The following is a 20,182-nucleotide window of genomic DNA, read 5'->3' on the forward strand; positions in this document are numbered from 1 at the left end:
TTCCAGAAGAGAGAGACTATGTCTGAAAACATAGATTTGGAAGTTATTGAAAGGTCTGGAAAATGATTTAAATAAGTAGTCCTTCTAAATCGCTTTCTGGAAGGCAAACAGCAAATGACAGCAATTTGCAGATGCAGTCACGAGTCAACAGGCAGCCCTGGGCAACGCTGTGTGTAAAAAGTCAGCAGCATTCTAGCCACGGAGGCTACATGAGTCAGCTGTGTTAGTTAGTGGGAGATTAACTAATTAGAACTCATTAGAACTAATTTGCAGTAACCAGTGTCGTGAATGTCCCGGACTCAAAAGCACACACAGAATACTCCACCGCCTCCAATTGTTGAGGACTTCCTGAGGTCCATGCTGGGTTGGGAATTACCCATACATGCATGGATACATTTAGAAGAAAATGCTAAGCCAATTGTCAATCAGGGAGGCTGAAATTGGAAAAGACTCAGTCAGTAACAGAAGCTCCACAAGAGCACTCACCTAGTATTGATCCATGAAGTGAAATTGAAGGCGTAGATATACAAGATATGAAAACAATTGAAAAAGAAATTAATTTATTTTACAATTGTACGAATGGTAAAGCAAGAATAGCGCAGTACTATACACAAACAACAGAAGACAGTGGGGACAGAATGAACCCACAGAGTAAGCTTCATCGTCCCTTTCCACAGATGGTATAAGAAAACTCAGTAGCAATTATCCTATGCAGCAAAGCTATCTGTAAACTCGTTTGCACTCCTCCTCCTATGTACATTTAAAACACTTGTGCTTTCACCTTACACAAAGAAACAGTATTTCTTAAAAGGTGCTACATAAAGGGCAAACATACAGCCTAGATTCACAATCAGAAATTTGCGTTTTAAATACATAGCCAGCTTGAAGATATTTTTCTTTACTTTTTATTTATTTTTTATTATTTTTTGGAAAGATTTGAACATACTAGTTCCGTACTATTACTCTAGGAAAGAACATATAGTTCAGCTATAAAGTAGGTCTTTCTTAAAGCAGAATAGTAAATGAAGTCTCAAAAGAACTTCTGTTTTTAAAGTGGTCATGATCTCCAGGGCAGTTCACAGTGCAGACCCTGAAGATATCAATAGAACACACATCTAGTTGTGCACATATTACAGACTCAGTGTGTACACACAGATATACATATATAACATGGTATATATGCATCACACATGTCTATTTGTACTATATAGATATATTTATAGCACATATATAATAAAATATCTATTTCTAGATGGGTTATATTTGGAGTTTGTTTCACAAATTCAAATAATTACCCTTACTTGTTTTTGTTTTCATTAAAACCTTGATATATTGATAGCATTTAATGGGGAAACTTCCAAACTTGTAGAGATAACAGCTAACTATACACAACTTTTCCCATCCCCCTTCCACAGCTATAGATAGTCCTTATAATAATCACATGAAAACAACTCTGTGAACCAAATATCACATAATATGTATCATGATTAACTGGCACAACTAGAAATAAATTACTTTGCTTACCCCTCCTTGAGTAGTAGCTGAGTAACTTGTTGGTATGTACACTACCCTTACTACTTCTTAAATAAAGCATTTTTGTAAGCATATATGTAGAGATTTCCATTAACAATTGATATACAGGTCATATGATACACAACACATGAAGACACTTGACTGTCCAGCACCTTCTCCCAGTGAGAAAAACTTCCACAGTAGTTTCATTATTCCTGTGGGCTGACTAACTAACCCTGAAAGGCTATTACTGATTCGTATTTTCTTTCAGCAACTTATTACTAAGTCTAGATCATGCTGACTAATAATAATGTGAATATTTCCATGGCCTACTCATGACAATAGCACAGTCGCAACCGTGTTACCTCAAGGACTGGGATAATTTACAGTCAACTGCCTGGACATTCCCAGGTGCATAATTAAATGATGAAAAGGGAACCACAAGGAGTAAAGCTGTGAGCATGTTATGTTAATGAAAACACAGATAGTTCAAGTATACACTTATCATTTGATTTTTGTCACGATCCCTTATGCCACCATGTGTGTTAAATCATAACTTCTTTCCTCACTACCCCTGCTAGTCTTCAATTCTTGCTTTGCCTTCTCCCTGTCAGAAGGCCGTCATGCAGACTGAAGTACGAGGGCCAAAGAAAAGAGTTGTGCTAGAGAGTGAAATGGTCTCACACAGTATTTCTTCTCTGATCACTAAACACCTTCAACTGAACTCACTCTTCTGTATTGAAAGTTCCCTGAGATGAACAAAAGTAGTTTTCCTTCAGATCTGAAGCCCTTTTCATACTCAACGTTTTCCTAACTGGGCAAGCATTTTGGAGAACACAGAGCTGAGGGTGGAGAGCCAACGCGAGGACGTAGGAAGGCACCGCCCAATGCGTCTAAGGGAGAAACATCAATGCATCAAACAGTGGATGGCTGAGCTGTGCTTGCTGTGGCCTCAGTGGCGTTTAAACACAGTTTGTTCCTTTTTAAAATTCTGTCGAAATGGTTTGCTGATGCTTTCAAGTACATACTCTGAGTAAGTGCCAAGTTAGTAGTTGCTTGTAAGAATCTACTAGTGACTTCTAGATTTCTATGAATTGATGTTGGGCGCAGGGAATACTTATCTCCATAGAGTTCAAAATAAATCTGAATACATTAACTGCATTCCATTTGTCCAAAAAATTACACTTTCAAGTTAACATTCATATAACATGTATCTGATACTTCAAGTTTTCAAATAGATAAGGAGTTTAATGATAAAAGCATACTGCGATAACTCATGCTAGTTACGACACTCCCATATGCACTCTTTTTTCCTTTTTGATAGATGCACGTTCTCAGCAAATGCTCTTTTTATCCTAAGAATTTGTTGATTTTTTAAAAAATCGCGCCAACTATTATTTTACAGCATTGGTAACTGCACTATGTGACTATCCTTTTCTGAACTATGAATCCATATATAACGTATATGTATACCCGCCTTCCCCTTGCTCTTCATGAATTTTAGATTGCCTGTCTTAAGAAAAACAAAACATACACAGTTTTCATGATGTTCCTGCTTCCTCCAGACTGCCTTGCTCAAGAAACAAGAAGTTATGTTAAGTTGCTGCAGGCCAAAGCAGAAGTGAGAAAATAGTTCTGCTTTCAAGAGAAACAGAAAATTGGCCCTCAGGCAATTCAGTCACGAATCTAATGACTATAAGTCACTCGATAAATAACTTCTTGTTCCTTTAAAAAGGCAGTAATAGTGGAACTGTACTTAACTAAAAACAAAACAAAAACAAAAACAAAAAAATAACTTCTTGTCAATTGAATTTATTTTAAATGCAGTGCTGATATGTTATTGTTAAACTTCTCTGAATTGATCATCTGTTATGAAAACAAGGCTCGATTGAGCATGTTATTTTGTAGAGAAAATTTAAATGATATTAAGCAGCGCATGTTGACCTTTGTGCCTGAATAACCAAGATGATATTATTGAATGAGAAATTACGTCTCAGCTACATCAATCCAACTTTTCTTCTAGAGGGTAACATGTTTTCACAAAATTATTATGATATGTTAAAGGTATAAATTAAACATAAACTTTAAGTTTAAAAATTTTTAACTTTTTAGAGCAAAGTTTGATATTAATAGCATATTGATGTATTTCTGCTAATAACACATGCATTTCATGAAAGGAAAATGGTTTACTGTACTGGAACGTGATAGAATCTTTGGTACCAAGAGTGAAAATTTTCTGCTAATTTTTCCATTTTTAAAATATCACTTCTTTACATAGTTTACTACTAATGTCTGCTATAGTTTGGTGGGTACCTGCTATACCATTAACACATAATCCATATATTTAGAGTTGTGCAAAATAAAATAAAACTCCAAAATGTGGTGTGATTGCTGTTTTAAAAAATATAAGAACTTTAGAAAGGACTGTTTGATGCTTATTTTTCTCATCTATATGCATTTCCCATTTCTGTGTCTCAAACAAATTTCCCAGCATCCCCCATACTCAAACCAAAGTCAATTTTAGAAGACAAACAAAAACGTAAGCAGAACACAAACATGATCATTTTCAGTGTCCTGATGGAAGGGATTCACTCAAGTTGCTTCATCTCATGGACTTCACTGCTTGAACTCTGTTCTTCACTTCTGCTGATAAGGATGCTTTAGTTTCCCAAGGGCCGACTTGTTCTCCCGGGTTCCTCTTCCAATGTGCTTGGCATTACAGTGGCTGCCCTACAGCGATGAACAGATTTGCTTTGCTGAATAATGACAAGTGCACAGTTGGATTTTGTAAACACTACTGATAATACATTCAAACTGTATTCTTCGTGGAAGTGGCACTTGCTAGGACCCTTGAAGTCAGGCTGTTTTATAATTAGAGCACTTGGCAGGTATTTCATCAGCTGCTGGTAGGTAGGTTCACATCGACTTCCATTTCAGCTGTTCAGTCATTGGTGGATGCTGAAACCCCCAGCTTTGTTTTGGATCCTGTTTCTAAATCTCCAGAAGCATCGTTAGAAAAAGTTCCTGTCAAGTTTTCATCCTTCAAAATGTGCTTTATTGCTTCATGCATTTCCCTGTGGTGAGTTTTAGAGCTCCTCGATTGTGCAGCACATTCAGTGTCTTAAATTCTAATGGCATTCTGTGAGGGCTTGCGTTGGAAAAGTATCTGTATTTTAAGTCATCGTAGTAATGATATTTGACAGCCTTTCCATTCAAATCTTTAGGGAATGGCCAGAATCCATACAGGTGAATTTCATCACAGAACCTGGTAGCAAGCGTATACATGAGGAGACCCGTGCTGGGTCTTTTGATAGGAACTTTGTTGGTCAGCCAGTAACTAGAAGAAACAAAAGCGAAAGTAAAACAGAAGAAAAATTACAGTAATGCACATCATATTCTATAGAAATAATACTATGCAGGAATCACAATGCATAATTATGAATGTTTCAGTGATTACTCACAATTTATGTTTATGGCCTTAGAGAATTTCATACTTTCCATTTATACACTTTCTTTGATGTCTATTTTCTTACAGGTTCTTGTATTCATAAACACAGTGAGAGGGCTAAAAGCATGTGTTAGTGTACTATTCTAGATTAGTTCGGAATAAGCATGTCTTTAGAGCAGAATCTCCGCTCTCTGAAAATGCCCAGCATCAGTGATGCAGCTTTGATGGTTGGCAGTCACGTGAAAGGCGTGATGAGGTATGCAGAGGCGGGTGGACCAGAGTCTCCCTGGTCACCTGTGTGTAGTAGCAGCACCTGAGGTTGACCTCCAGCCTAAAGCACATACATGAGCAGTCTCAGACACCACAGCACAGCCAAATGAACGCTAAACTTGAAGGATGTCAACTGACTTTTTCTACTCCAATCATAAAGCCATATTTTAATGACTGAAATTTTAAAAATTCCCACAATGAAGCCAAGAGCAATAATAAAACAAAAAAATATAATTTTAGAATAAATTAATGAAGAGTTTGGTCTTTATATAATTTGTCATTTTAAATTTTTATTGATTAAAACATGTTCTCTGACAATTTCATATACATATACTGCTTCTTTTTTAAACTCATAGGCCACATTTTCATCTCCCTCTCACCTCTGCCACCTATTAATACTGCCTTCCGATTATTTTTCCATAGTCCTGTGCTTTTGTTATGTTTTGTGACCCCTTGGTTTATAACCAGGACCATTTGTAAGGCTATGGATTTCCTTTTAAGTAAGTAAGATGTATTTCCATAGTCAAAAATATTTCATAATATTAGTTTGTAACAACAATATAATACTTCAGAATGCTCAGATCCATTTTTGTTGCTAAATTTTGCTTGCCTAAAAAGCATGCAAATCCCTTGATAATCATCACTTTTAAAAGAAAGGGAGTTTCCAACACTTCTGTGAATATTCATTTCCTTAAAGAAAATGGTGTCATGTGAAAACAACTAAAAGAGGAAGAGAGTGAATTTCCTTTTACTTTAGATGCTTCTTTTTAAAATACAGTGTACTTCATTTATTATGTACCTTTAAATTATTGTTTTTCATGATCATCTCAAACTTCTAGAAATATATCCAAGGGAGAATTTTGTAACAGTATCTTTCTAGGAACAAGATGTATATGTCAGCATATACATCTAAAATCAACTTACTTCCTCCCTTATTCCTTTCACCTTTTTCTTCGCTTTTGCTTTACTATTAAAATGTAAAGCCAATATTCTTTAATATTACTATCCACACATTTATTAGGAAGTTATGTATAGCTTATACGGTATTTCTAACTGGAAAAAAAAGATGTAGGTCCCATAAGTCTCACTGCTCCAGGCATGAAATGTCAGTTCTTATTAACCAGGATAGCTTATTACTTTTCCTTTTTAAAATGCCCACATTCTTTGAGTAAACTAAAATCTGGAATGCTACAAACAGCCGTATTTATGATCATAAAATCCAATCCCATCAGTCCAGGAAGAAGCTGGCTCATTTGTTTGCAACTCAGTCAATAATATTTAACAAAGCTTAATATTATGATGACGTAAAAAGAGATGGTAAAGGCAAATGACTGCAGCATGCACCTTGACGCATAGTGAACAATATTTCACTCAACATGTCATGAGGAAAGCTGTTTTTCAATACAAATCCAACTTCTGGATTAGAAATTATCTCTTAGAATTACATGATGGCCAAACAATTGTGATGATATCATTTCATTTAACTGTACATGTTTCTTTCACTGAGAACCATAAATAAACATTTATTCCTATTCCTTTTGCTTCGCTATGTCTATTAAATTCCACTTCATATTAAAATATTTTTCCATGAAACTGTGTCAAACTCTAGATATGCTTCAGCCTACCCATTTAGCTCTCTTATTTTTTTGATATATGCTATCATAAATCAGTATGATTAATACATTATTTTTATTTTAGATTGGGTAGTCTTTTCTATTTTGCCTGATAATTACATCAAATAATTAGAACACAATAAATCAAATCATCTGATAGCTTCAAAGAACCACACTCTTAAGAAAGAAAACAAAAATATGCTGTTCAAATTTACTGTTCAGTGTTTGCCTTCAGCAAATAGACTGGTTATGAATAACAATTTGAATTTATATTTAAATAAAGAATTTTAGCACTTTGATGCAATAGAGCAGTACATAAATTTTATTATTATTTTGAAACTAAAAAAGCTAAGCTAATAAGACCTTTCAGGATTATGTGATGGCTTGAAATCCCACCAAAAGTACAGTTGATAATAAATTTCTTAAAGAAAAGACACAAACGTTCCCGCATTATCTCAATAAGGATAGTTCTGTCTGGCAGGGATTAATGCTTACTCTTTGCGTGTGTTGCAGGAATGCAGAGAATCTAAACCTGCTTCTTTTGTGAAGAAGTATATAAGGGGGCAGAACTGGACAGATTTGCAAAGCTAAAAAAAAAAAATCGGGGTAAAGCTCGAACACTTTATCAGATGTAACGAAAATATTAATCCATCGAGTGTTTATAAAGGAGCAGAGACTGAATTATAGTCTCAACATAGGAGTTTCTAAAGTTTGTTTCTCACAAAAACATTATAAACAGGTTTTACTTTCCGGAAGAGGCTAGTAGGGTGCGGGTAATAGGGAAGATTAAATAAGCACTTTAAGCTCCTGTGGAAAACAGGTGGGAGAACATGAATTTTCTTTGCGTGTGCAGTGATACCAACTTCAAATAATGAGCGCTTGGAACCCCCGGATCCTCTAGACCATTCAACTTGGAATAGAATGTAATGGAGGGAAATGAAAATGCCATAGGATTATCAGGCCAAGGTCAACATCGTTGTGGTTTATACATGGGGTTTTTGTACTTATTTCCAAAGTGAATAGAGCCCAGTTTTCCCAGTGTGCACTCTCAAGCTAAAAGGTGAGTTTCTGGTTTAAATATGCAAATATTTATTTAACCACACTGCAAATGCCAGAATCACTGACTTTGTATCATAGGGTATGGATTTTACAATGAGCACTCGGGAGGCAGAGGCAGGTCGATCTCTGTGAGTTCAAGGCCAGCCTGGTCTACAAGAGTCCAGGACAGCCAGGGATACACAGAGAAAGCCTGTCTCAAAAAACTAAAAAAGAAAGAAAGAAAATAATATCACAGTGGAGTTGAGTAGTGCTTCCTGAAATATTTTCAAGTTGCCATTAAACTGAAAGAACAAATTTAAACAAATTTGTAATCTCTAGAGGATATGTAACAGTGAAATTTTTGTGACCTTTCTACGCAAGTTTTTATTAATAAGGAAACTAAAAAATGAAATCCTTTTGTGTAGAAGGTATTCATATAATAAAGAAAAAATCATTAAACTTTAGAAACTTAATTCATTAGAAGCGTATGGCACTCATGGAATGAAGAAGAGTGAGCAAATGCTTGATGCTCAATATCTCTAACCTCCAAGCAGAAAAGTGTCCCGCGGAACATTCCTCATCCTGCATTTCATGTGGTCTAAGCACATCATTATTTTGATTATACATGCAGTTTTAAGAAATTCTAGATCAGATTAAATGGTGTTTACCATGCATCTCATATTTTATTAGTGAACAACTCTACTGGAACTTTATTTTATACATATCAATTCAAAGTACTACACAATGTTCATAGCATCTCATGGTGAATTCTATTGTGGGAGAGGCTATCACTAGTGGGTAAGCTCATGGCTCCAGAAGAAATGCGTCATGCTTGAGTTACTCAGTCAACAAGCCGCCTGCTGGTGTTTCATAAAAGATTTAAGAGTAGCTACTCAATAGGGAAGAGGGCATCAGAGAAGCTACTCTTTTCTTACATGCTGTCGGTGTCTGTGGTGGAAATGTTCTGATTATTCACGTCAAGCTAACAGCCTGACATCATGGGATATTTAGCCTGGAAGACACTGTACAATCAGCACTGGACCATAATCCACTCCAGCCCCAGTATATGTTTGTAATACAAGAGAGATAAACTACTTCTCCATACACAAGGTACAAACTTGAAAACTACATTGCAAAATTAAATAAATATTGCATGAGTACTTCTAAAAAGTAACTTTTTTCTTTACTTTTCAAGAAAGGAAGTGGATAGAGAGTCTGGGTATTATTTTTATAATGGAGAACTAACTACTGCTAGTCTCTTAAACAAGTATAATTCCCAACTGCATATTAAATACTTAATTTTTTTTTTTTTAGTTTTTTCGAGACAGGGTCTCTCTGTGTAGCCTTGACTGTCGTAGACTCGCTTTGTAGACCAGGCTGGTCTCGAACTTACAGAGATCCGCCTGCTTTTGTCTCCCGAGTGATGAGATTAAAGGCGTATGCCACCATGCCTGGCTAAATACTCAATTCTTATACCCACAGCTAGTGCAGCTTTCCCCTCTGATATAAGAAATTTCTTTTAAAGAATACAAAGACCATTACTGAAACCCACAACTGGATAATGCAGAGAACGGGTGAACAGGGGTTACCCAGCCCCAGATGTTCCACCTACAATACAACATTCACGTCTAAGGTTCCATTAACATCATGGAAGGAGGGGGGGTTGAGATTATTAGAGCCAGAGGACATGAAAGTTTTCTGTTTTTGAAAAAAAAAAAAACGTGTGTTTTCTATAAGTGACAATGAAGCAACATCCATGATATCTCAACAATAGAGGTGTCTAAAGAAGGCCAGATGTTAAAACCAGTGGAATGCCAATGTGGATGGGAGGAATGTTACAGGGTTCCACCCGTGCATGAATGGCTATGATGGGAAGAATCAATCTCCCTCAGGGATGGGACCTCTTGGTTATCTAAGGCCAAATGGCCAGCACTAAAAACATATGCATACACATATGCTAGAGGCTATGAACTTGATAAAGAGTTATTGAAGGAGAGTGATGGAAGGGCAACATGTACATGCACATATATATGAAAATTTAAGCATCATTTTAGTAACCTAACTGATACAGTGAACTCTTGCCGAAAAGTGAGAGAAACGAAAACAAAAATATCCAGAAGAACTATCTATATATCAAAATTCTAGACAGGGATTAAAATAAACTCAAAGCAAGATGGATGTCTCAGACCATTACGTCGTAGAGAGAAAGGTGTTGATGAGGGGGCTTCTTTTAAAGCCATAATCTACCCACAGTTTCTAATTGTACTTAACATATATATTTGGGCATTTAGAAAATAATACTTGAAATTTGAAACTAGTAAATGGAATCTACAGCGATATTTATAAAGATGTCATATCATACCACAATTCTGTGTGCCCTTTACTCATTGCAATTTACATCTGTGAGAAAACTGAGGACGTCACTGGAACTGTAGAACAAGGAAGTAGTAGCATACAAAAAGGGAAATACTGGTCACAGAAGAAGGATCATCATTCGAACTGTAAGGAATGAGCCAAATGAGGTTAAGGCTAAGGTCAACGACACTCAAGGGATCAGTTTTTGACGAACCAAAACCATGAAAGCCTTACATTTTTTCTCCCAAGACTGAAAGGACATAAGTAAAACGCAACCACTTATCTTGGGACATGGAATCTTATAAAGAAAGAGGAAGGGAATTGTAGGGTCAAAGCCACCCAAAATTTAGCAACAAACAGGTTAGTTGGTGGGAAATGGGAAACGTGCTTATTCAATGTAAAATTTTTTCACATGAACACTTAGTCTGAGAAGCTAGTTTGAGCTCACACTTCCAGGCGTCAGAAAGAGGCTTTCCCCACAAGAGTCAGTTTTGCTATGAAAACAGTGTGTAATCCACCCTTAAAGGTTGATGGTTTCATTTTGAGAGCAAACGACCTGTTTGCAAAGGAGTAAGCACAGTTCACTTCAGTAAGTCAGGCTTATCAGAAGCTAAGTCAGGAGCTGGGCTGAAAGTTATTTCAAGAACAGGGGGCGGGGGAGGGGGGGACAACAAGAGTGATCCTAATTCCTTTCAGATTCATACAGTTCTTACCAGCAAAGTTCACAGATTCTGTAAAGTTTTCCTGTCTGAAGGGCATCAATGCAGGCACACTTCTGCATTTTCACACTTTCCATAAGGGATTAGAAGATGACAGAAGTGCTCACTTAGACTACTGAGCTGTGCTTTGCATTAATTGAACACTCAATAAACAACTATTCATGAGTACATAAGTAGATAAAAGCATTGCATGAAAATGCCGTGAAGGAATAATGTGCAGCAATGTCAGGGGTACAGGCCTTGGCATCTGATACATACTGAAAAGATATGTAAGTACTTGGGAATGTGGCACACTCTACTCCACAAGATGAAGGGAATCATCTAACAGTATTTCGCCACTGAAATTTGCCAGGCGACAAGACAGCATACAATAGTTTTTGTTATATCATATGCAAATTAACGTACTTTTTCATATCACCTGCAAATCTTCACTGCTGAGATGCCAATATCATGGAATCCATATTAGTTTACATTAGCTTTTTTTGTTTTTTGTTTTTTTCAGGAGCAGTCATTTAATGTACAAGCCACATCTATAAAATGTCTCATGAGTAGTCAAACATTGCTATATAGAATTTTAAAAACAATGTTCCTGTGAAAAAAGGAAACAATAAGAATTGTAGCTGAAAATATAATTTCATCATAACATATGCTGTTTTTTTGCTATGGAAAACCACAAAGTGAAGATAGTATTATAAAGTCAGGTACTTCTATGTCAAACTATTTACTTGACTTACTCTCATAAGTTTTTTCATAACAGTTGACTGAGGTATCTTGATGAAGGATTAAAGATGAATACATTCACACTTTATGAAAAATTAAATTCCTTATAGGCCTTAAGATCTAAAACACTAAAACTTTAAAATTGTTATTATTTTAAATTTTTTGTTATGTGTATATTTGTGTCTTTATTATTATCTATTTATTTGTGTATATTTATTGTGTATATATGTATATATATTTATTATGTCATTGTGTAGCTATGTTCAGGTGAATACAGTTGTCCATGGAGATAAAAAAGGGCATCTGATCATCAAGAAAAGATAAATTGAGAGACCTAACAAAATGGAAAAAGAAAAAAAAAAAAAAAAGGAAGCTGAATCACATATCTATCTGGTGATGAAATTTTATCTAAAATAATTAAATAATATCTATGACTCAATAACAAAATATAACATAAATTTACAAAGAATAAGATCTGTACATAATTTTCAAAGAAAGATATACAGATGGCCAAGATGTGGGAACCTAAACGAGATATTTTCTTAGCAGTAGTCACAATAAAAGCATTCAAGTACTGATGATGATGTAGTGGCACTAGAGCCCTTATGCATTCTGAAGGAGAAGTAAAATGGTCAAGTCCTATGGAAAACAGTTTAGAAGTTTCTGAAAAGATTAAAACTGTGTTGCTCTACTATATAACAACTTCATTCCAAATGTATGCTTACTGAAATCTGTTCCTTAGCAAGGTTAGGCTCCTGCGAGGCCTCTCATGCAGCCAGCTTCAGAAGGCACGTCAGAGTCTGTGTCCATCCCGGAAGAGTCTAGTTTCATCACCAAAAACCAACAATGTGTCCCCCTTAGTGACTTTATTCTTCAGTTCCATATGACCACCCATCTGTCCCTTGCTAGATTCAGATGTCAGCTTAAATATGTTTGAATTTATTTTTTATCCATTAAAAAACTGAAGAAAATAAACTTAAAACACTATTATTTTTAATTTTCTCTCCAAAGACCCTCAGAAATGAAAGAACTCTATGTCCGTATAAAAATTTTACTTTTCACAAAAGGAAGTGTTACTATTATGTGGTGGGAAGATTTTCTTTTCAGGTCTTGAACTAGAAATTATTATAATGAGTGAGTTCACCCAGAAGCAAAAAGAGTCAAATGGTATATACTCACTTATATCGAGACACTAGTCCAAGGGGTATGTCCCCATGAAAAACTTTACCTACTAGGAAAGTAGGTCAGAGGGGAGGGCATCCTATTGAGACTTTAGGTGTGAGAAGCCTGGGAGAATGAGGAAATAGAAGGATCCAGAAGGTCCTGGAAAACTACAGGAGGGTCTGGGTCCTGGAGTCCTCCTCAAACTATGGCACCAGCCAAGGAAAATATAGGCAGTAAACTTCGAACCCCTACCCAGTCTAGCCAATGGACAGGACATTCTCTACCGTTAAGTGGAGAAGGAGATCTGACTTTCACACAAACTCTGATGCCCCATATTGGACCATGTCCCTTGGATGGGGAGGCCTGGTGGCACTCAGAGGAAAGATAATAGGTCACCAAGAAGAGACTCGATACCCTATGAGCATATACAAGGGGAAGAGGTAGGTCCCCCTCAGTCACAGACATAGGGGAGGGGAGTAGGGGGGAAGCGAGAGGGAGGGAAGAAAGGGAGGATACAAGGGATGGGCTAACAATTGAGATGTAATATGAATAAATTAATAAAAATTTAAAAAATTTACTTTTCATGGCCCCCCAAAAGAAGTAATTTACATTTTCATGAACAGATAAAATATATTATATACCACAAGAGAATGTTATTTGCCATTTAACATGAAATGTCAATCTTTAAAAATTATGGTAAGTAAAAGAAGAAAGATACAACAACAACAACAACAAAACCCAGTATATTATTTCATTTATATGAAATGTGCAAGGTACTATCAATTCTTTAATTACAGATGGCCAAGAACTGGAGTTGAAGGCAAAGATCATTTCTGTGAATAGCTGATGTTACACGAAGACTTTCTTTTGGATAATGAAAACAGACTAAAACTGATTGTGACAATGGTTCAGTAATCTTATCAATAAATGAAAGCCATCTGATTTTATACTTTAAATGTATGAGTAAAATAAATTCAGAAACAAAGGTATTGTAATAAAATGTAGCACTGACTGGTCAATTCCTGAAGTTTCTGTATCAAACACAGTACTTTATCACAGTTAGAAAATAGTCTGCAGCACTGAAGAACTACCTGGGAGGAAAAATATAAACCCCAAAATAGAGAACAGTAAGATTTTATAATGGAGGTTGTATAACTGTCAATCATTCATCTTTGTGCCTGTCTATAAATTGTATCCATAGCTCTATGAGTTGTTTTTCAAAGTGACAGTTAAGAAACAAATATTTCAAAAGCAAGAATGAAGTTGAGTATGGTAGCACATATCTGGTATCCCAGGACTTGGGATGTAGAGGTGAGAGGTTCTTAAGTTCAAGGCCAGCCTGTACTACATAGAAACACTTAGTAACGAGAAGGGAAGTGGGGAAGAGAAATGTTAAGGAAGTAAGTGGAGAAAGAAAAATTTTCCATTTTCTCAAATAGATTGGAAGTTTTTTGTTTTTGTTATTGTTTGTAGTTTATTTTATTTCTATTTTAACATATACATTTATATTATTATACATAAATAAACTACATGCTCCAAGAAGAACCATGAAACAATCAGAAATTATATAAATGCTACATTCATAGTGTTTTGGCTATTTTTTTTTTTTGGCAGCCTTGAAGAAAACTTCTTTCCTATTTTGGTGAGTCTACAATTCTTAATGAAAATTAATATCTATCATATCTCATCTCTAATAACTTAAAACATCTATCTAGAACTGAAAACATTTTAACACCTAAACAACTAAGCTTAATTATAAGACTAAACTATGTGGTCTTCAACTCCATCAGAGATTTGGGAAGGAATAAAACTTAGTTACCTGAATGAAGCAGAAGTTCAGGTTAGCAGCTTCCAAAATGAAAAAAAAAAAATGGCAGAGACAGTTTACTGCCTGAACAGTCACCCAAAACTCTCTATAACATTGAAACGTCATCTTCAACCTTCTGTCAAATATCTATAACATTGAAACGTCATCTTCAACCTTCTGTCAAATATCTGACAGACGTATTTGTGAGGCAGGAACTCCTGAGGATTTGCTTGCCCTGTCTTTGCAGAGTTTGACCATTGATTCTGCCTGCATCCAAGCTTGCCCCTTTTTAGGCAGAATTCTGTCTGTGGTAGAAATGAGGACATTTTGGCCTGTGGCTTGTTTGCCACATTTGAAGCCATCTTAATAAGGAGATTCTTAGATGCTCATTATCCTCTTTGAGGTAGACTGGGTGTTGACAGGAGTTAACTTTTCTTGTTGTCAAAGAATCTTTAGAATAATAAAAACATCTTTAAATGCCATATTCTATAGGTCTCTGAAGCTTTTGAAGAGCTTATCTAACTATTTTTTTTGCCATATATATCTATAGAATCATATCTATCTGTTAGACCTAGGATATATATTCTTGTGATAAAAATAGACTAGTATTTGACATGGGCATGATTTGATCAACTAATAATTAGCTTATATTACTTAATTATCCTAAATAGCCTTCAATACCACTTTCAAGGTATTGGAAGTAAACCTTGTATTATAATTGAGTTGGATAGATATAATATCTCATATTAGAGTAGAAATGTGTGTGTGTATATATACAGTGTGTGTGTGTGTATGTTGTGTGAAGAATAATCTTAAATTTGAATATTATACCAACGTATTGACATAACACTTATTTTGCATCAATATACAAAATTCTATACCAATGTATTTAAAATAAGGTTATTTGTGAGTAAAAATTAAGGTCTTAAGTTGAAGAGTGGATTCAATAATCTACTTTTTGCTTTATAACCCCTATATATTTCTATATCCCCTTTTCTTTCTTTTCAGCTCCTATCTCCTTACCTACGAAGGAAAGATAAAAGAAAAGGAAGATATCCCTGAGTCCAACCTAGTTTTTTCTCTGTATACGACCAATAATAACTTGTAACCAGCTCCTGCTGAAAATTAGCATCTTAGCCCAAGAAAGCAAACAGAAACCTACTTAACTCCCCTTAGGCGAAATGGGGCATTGTTCTCTTAAGGTTTGTTTAGTCTGATTTGGGGCGAATAATACCTTTGCTGGGGTCCATATAAAACTGAGGAAAATGGTTAAACAAGCCAGGGATAGCATTTGTGGTCTAGTTTCTAAATGTTGAGGATTTTCATGCTTAATAGGAGTCCTGTGTGGGACAGTCTGAATTGCTGGACCAATTGGGATCAACTTTCTGTGAATCTGTTCTGTTCTGTTGGGTAACAGCAACTGAAGCACCTGCGGCTGGAACATGAAGGATGTAGGATGTCAGGAAGCTTTTGTTTTATTTTACATTTTTAATGGGGTCTCACAATGCATCCCTGACTAGCCTGGAACTTGTTCTCTTCCTATCTCCCCATTCCTGCCATGACAGATCTGCTTTACACTCAACTTTAGCAAACTTGTTGCATTGAAAATCGGGTTTTGGATTCCTGACTATAACTAGGGGTAAACTATCTTACTTCAGGAAAAGTGGAAGGAGTGGAATCCTACAGGAGAAACAGTAGGTCAGAGAAGTTAAACTCACTCCACCATGTTGCTACACCTGCGTTAGGAAGGTTTAACCATGTTACCAAGCACGCACACACAGGGCACAGAGCTATGAGTCTGAACTGAGTTTGGCTCCCGTTTTTGCTGAGAATATTTCATGGGTTCTTGTCTCTATTATACAACTAGATCTTGAAAATCATCTGGAAAAACAAAGCAAGACTAATGAGCAAACAAACAAACAAAAAAGAATTCCAATGTTTGCTTTTTCGGGGATTTGGAAAATTTTTTAAAAAGCTGGAAAAACAATCATGGGATATCTATCATGTTCACTGTGAACTGTATAGCTCAGCTTAGTATATCGATCATCACATCCATGGCATTTAAAAAACTAAGAGAACCACAACCTTCATGCAATTTGATTTCTTTTAGCTATACAGATATAGTAAAATTCAGCACTGAGAGTCAAGTACTTCTATTCAACAGACACTTTGAATAAGAATATGAGCTGATGGAGAAAATCAGCTCAGATTTCATAACAATAGAACTTGAAAAGGGTGAAACAAAGCTCTATTCACAAAGACAATGAGATGGAAATGGCTTTTGTTGTGATTGCTCAGGAGGAATATTTTCATGATAAAGCATCTCTAATCCTTTGTTTGATGATCACTGTTACAGGCGGTAGGGAGTGCTACTTCACAAAGAATGTGTGCAATGCCTTTGACCATCTTTCTCTCTGTTAGTAGTTTCATGTAATATTGTTTTATATTTTGTCTCAAATCCTTTGTATAGAATCCCACAATGCGTAAAATATGTATAACATACAGAAAGCGGTAGATGAATCTAGGTTGTAGAAGGACTTAGAGAATGGTATTGATGGCCTCTTAAATATGAAAACAAAAACCACTCATTAAAGCTTTAATACTGTTACTCAATGGATACCTCTGAAATTTCTCTGTGTTATTGTAATATCCATCCACTTAAAGAAATGACAAACTAAATTCAACACTATTGAAAAGCCTTAAAATTTGTGGGAACTCCAAGAATTATCCAGACTGTTTCAATCATGAACGGGTAACATAGGTTTGGCTCTGGTTAAACTCAGTTGGCCATAATGTAAATACAACTAATAATAATAACACCAGAAAGGATACTGTCAGGAATGATAAGGATGGGATAGGAAAGAGTATAAGGAGGAAGGTATGAAGAATAACGAAAGATATTATATACAGGTGGGGAATCCTGAAGAAATAAATGTAATCATTTAACATGAGTTTTCCATTTTTGCTATAACAACTGTGGAGTAGAGCAAATTCAAGAACTCAGCTTAAAAATATGTCTAAGCTATATAGAAAATACAGACTCTAAGAGATAAAAGGCCATAAGATAAACAATTTCTTTGTGAAATAAATTGGAAAACACATGAAAAGTGTTTCTTAAAGTGACTATAATCACAAGAGAACTGGGCCTTGGGGATGTAGTGTTGAAGTGGCGATCATGATTAGGATGCCTAGGAACCTGGGAGCAACTCTGACATAGCCCCACAAACAAAAAGACACACGGGTGATCTCATAGCATTCTATTATTATTTTTTTACCATGTCATCCATCCTATTTGCATTTTCAGAGAAGCTATCATATATCTGGAGGACATTCTCTGTATAGAAAAACAAATCTGGAGTTTTGATGGGTCTAGAAAAATAGAAAACTTGTGTATATACTAATATAAACTAAAGAATGTGGAACCACATTGCAACATTGTGTGACGTTCTGGCAGCCTTGGTTGTGGTGAACCCTAGCCAATCTTCCTCATTTTTGACTCTGATATGCATTTAAGAACTGATTTTAGATACTACCGTGGGAAAACCTTACTGGTCTACAAACAAGAGCGCTATGTAAGTTTCAATGTCTAGTTGATTCATCAAACAAACAAACAAACAAACAAACTGGCATATAAAGAGAAAATATTACCTATTTCTTAAATCTGTTTAGCATAAAGTATTCCTCATGATCTTCTAGGGTTGATGGATAAGCCTTTTGGGTGATGTAATGCTTGCTCAAACCAAGTTGGGCACAGCGCAATAAGGAAATGCTGTGTTAAATTTCAGTTTTTACCTATTTTAGACATACAATTTCTAAATTTGTATACATGCAAAATATAAGCACTTTTCACTGAACAATTGTTTATGGCAAAGCTGAATATGCTGCTAAGTCAATTAAACAATCAGTGACATCAAGAGTTTCTGAGACAAGTATGTTTAATGAATCTTTATAGAACAACATACAGGACATGTTCTTTTTACTAATGAAATTATTAAAAATAAAACATATAACTTAAATAGTGTCTTCCTGTTGCAAATTTGAACTCACATAGACTGTGGCAACATAGACAGGACCTGCACAGGTCTAACCCAAATAGGTCCCAGCACTGAGAAGGAAGGGAGGTAGACTAAATCTCCACCACTAAGAGAGAAGGGTTCTCAAATTGACAACAGCTCACAAAGGAAAAACTATTTTCCTCAATGGAGTGTCACTCAGAAGATACATGTAAGAGAAGCCCCTGCCAAGTAGGAGATGACCAACACACACACACACAGAGAAAGAGAGAGAGAGAGAGAGAGAGAGAGAGAGAGAGAGAGAGAGAGAGAGAGAGAGAGAAAGAAGAAGAAGAAGAGGAGGAGGAGGAGAGGAGAGGAGAGGAGAGGGAGGAGGAAGGGAGGGAGAGGGAGGGAGGGAGGGAGAGAGAGAAGAAGAAGAAGAGGAAAGGAAGGAAGGGAGGGAGGGGAGGAAAGGAAGGAGGAAGAGAGAGAGGGAGGGAGGGAGAGAGAAAGGGAGAGAGAGAGAGAGGGGGAGGGAGGGAGAGAGAAAGGGAGAGAGAGAGGGGAGGGAGGGAGGGAGAGAAATAAACAAATATAAATAAATAACATTGACAAAAATAAGTTCAACAGAGGGAAACAAATACAAAATCTTTCTATTAAATGTAAATGGTGGGGGCTGGAGAGATGTCTCAGCAGTTAAAAGCACAGGCTGCTCTTCCCCAGCACCCACATGGTGGCTCCCAATCATCTGTAACCATAGTCTCAAGGTATCCAACACCCTCTTCTGACCTCCAAGGAAACTGTAATCATGTGGTACATGCAGGCCAAGCATCCATACACATGAGATTGTTTTCAGAGTTTAAAATATTAATTCCCAACAGTGGAAACCCCCTTTCCCAGATGTTCCACTGAAGTTCATCAAAAGTCCTCTATTTCCCTAGGTGGATGAAAGAGCCACGTAACTCCACAGCTTAAATATGAACAACATCCAAATGTTCCCTCTCAGTCTCAAATGTGGACTAAGAGAAGCCTGCTTCCCATAAAATGCTTGGCAGTCGACAAGCACAGAGCGTCCTGGGGTCAGCTCCATTATTCTGCATGTCATGTTTATTAAAACATCACGCTGTAGGAAAATATGTCACAGTCAAATTGTCTTGTTCTTTGCAGTCGGATTTATCCCATGATGGAAATAGTTTGAGTGCTTTTCTCTGGAGACATATGTCTCTCCGTGACAGCTGCGTGGCCACAATATTCTGAAGAGGCTCCAGTTGACAGGTCAGATCCTGCATCTCACATTCTAAATGGCAGCTGGAAGATGCCAGAGTGTGTTCTTGTAGTGGGTCACCCCAGCCTCAAGGATACATCTATTACAGCTCTTTTGGCCCCAGAAACAAAACGGACTTCTACACATGGCTGAAAGAAGCCCAGGTCATATTTTTGTCACTCTAGTTCTGCTGTAAGTAGAAGCGACATTCCGGGCAGAAATATCTACAACTCTGAGAGAGCTGCACCGAGCCTTTCAGGATCACTGTGCCGTGTGT

The 20,182-nt window shown here is 36.4% G+C and overlaps 1 protein-coding gene across 1 annotated transcript in view; it reads right to left on the bottom strand.

Annotated features, from left to right (window-relative positions):
• Positions 1-543: 543 nt before the first annotated feature.
• The window catches only part of ST8SIA4 (ST8 alpha-N-acetyl-neuraminide alpha-2,8-sialyltransferase 4), an 83,725-nt gene continuing 64,086 nt past the window's right edge, over positions 544-20,182 (bottom strand). The window contains exon 5 of the mRNA XM_084779699.1: positions 544-4,849. Coding sequence (XP_084635825.1) covers positions 4,567-4,849 — 283 coding nt within the window. The 3' untranslated portion in view covers positions 544-4,566. The remainder of the gene's footprint in view (positions 4,850-20,182) is intronic.

This window comes from Acomys minous, assembly GCF_964271855.1.
Source record: "Acomys minous genome assembly, chromosome: 4".
In the NCBI taxonomy this organism is placed as follows: domain Eukaryota; kingdom Metazoa; phylum Chordata; class Mammalia; order Rodentia; family Muridae; genus Acomys; species Acomys minous.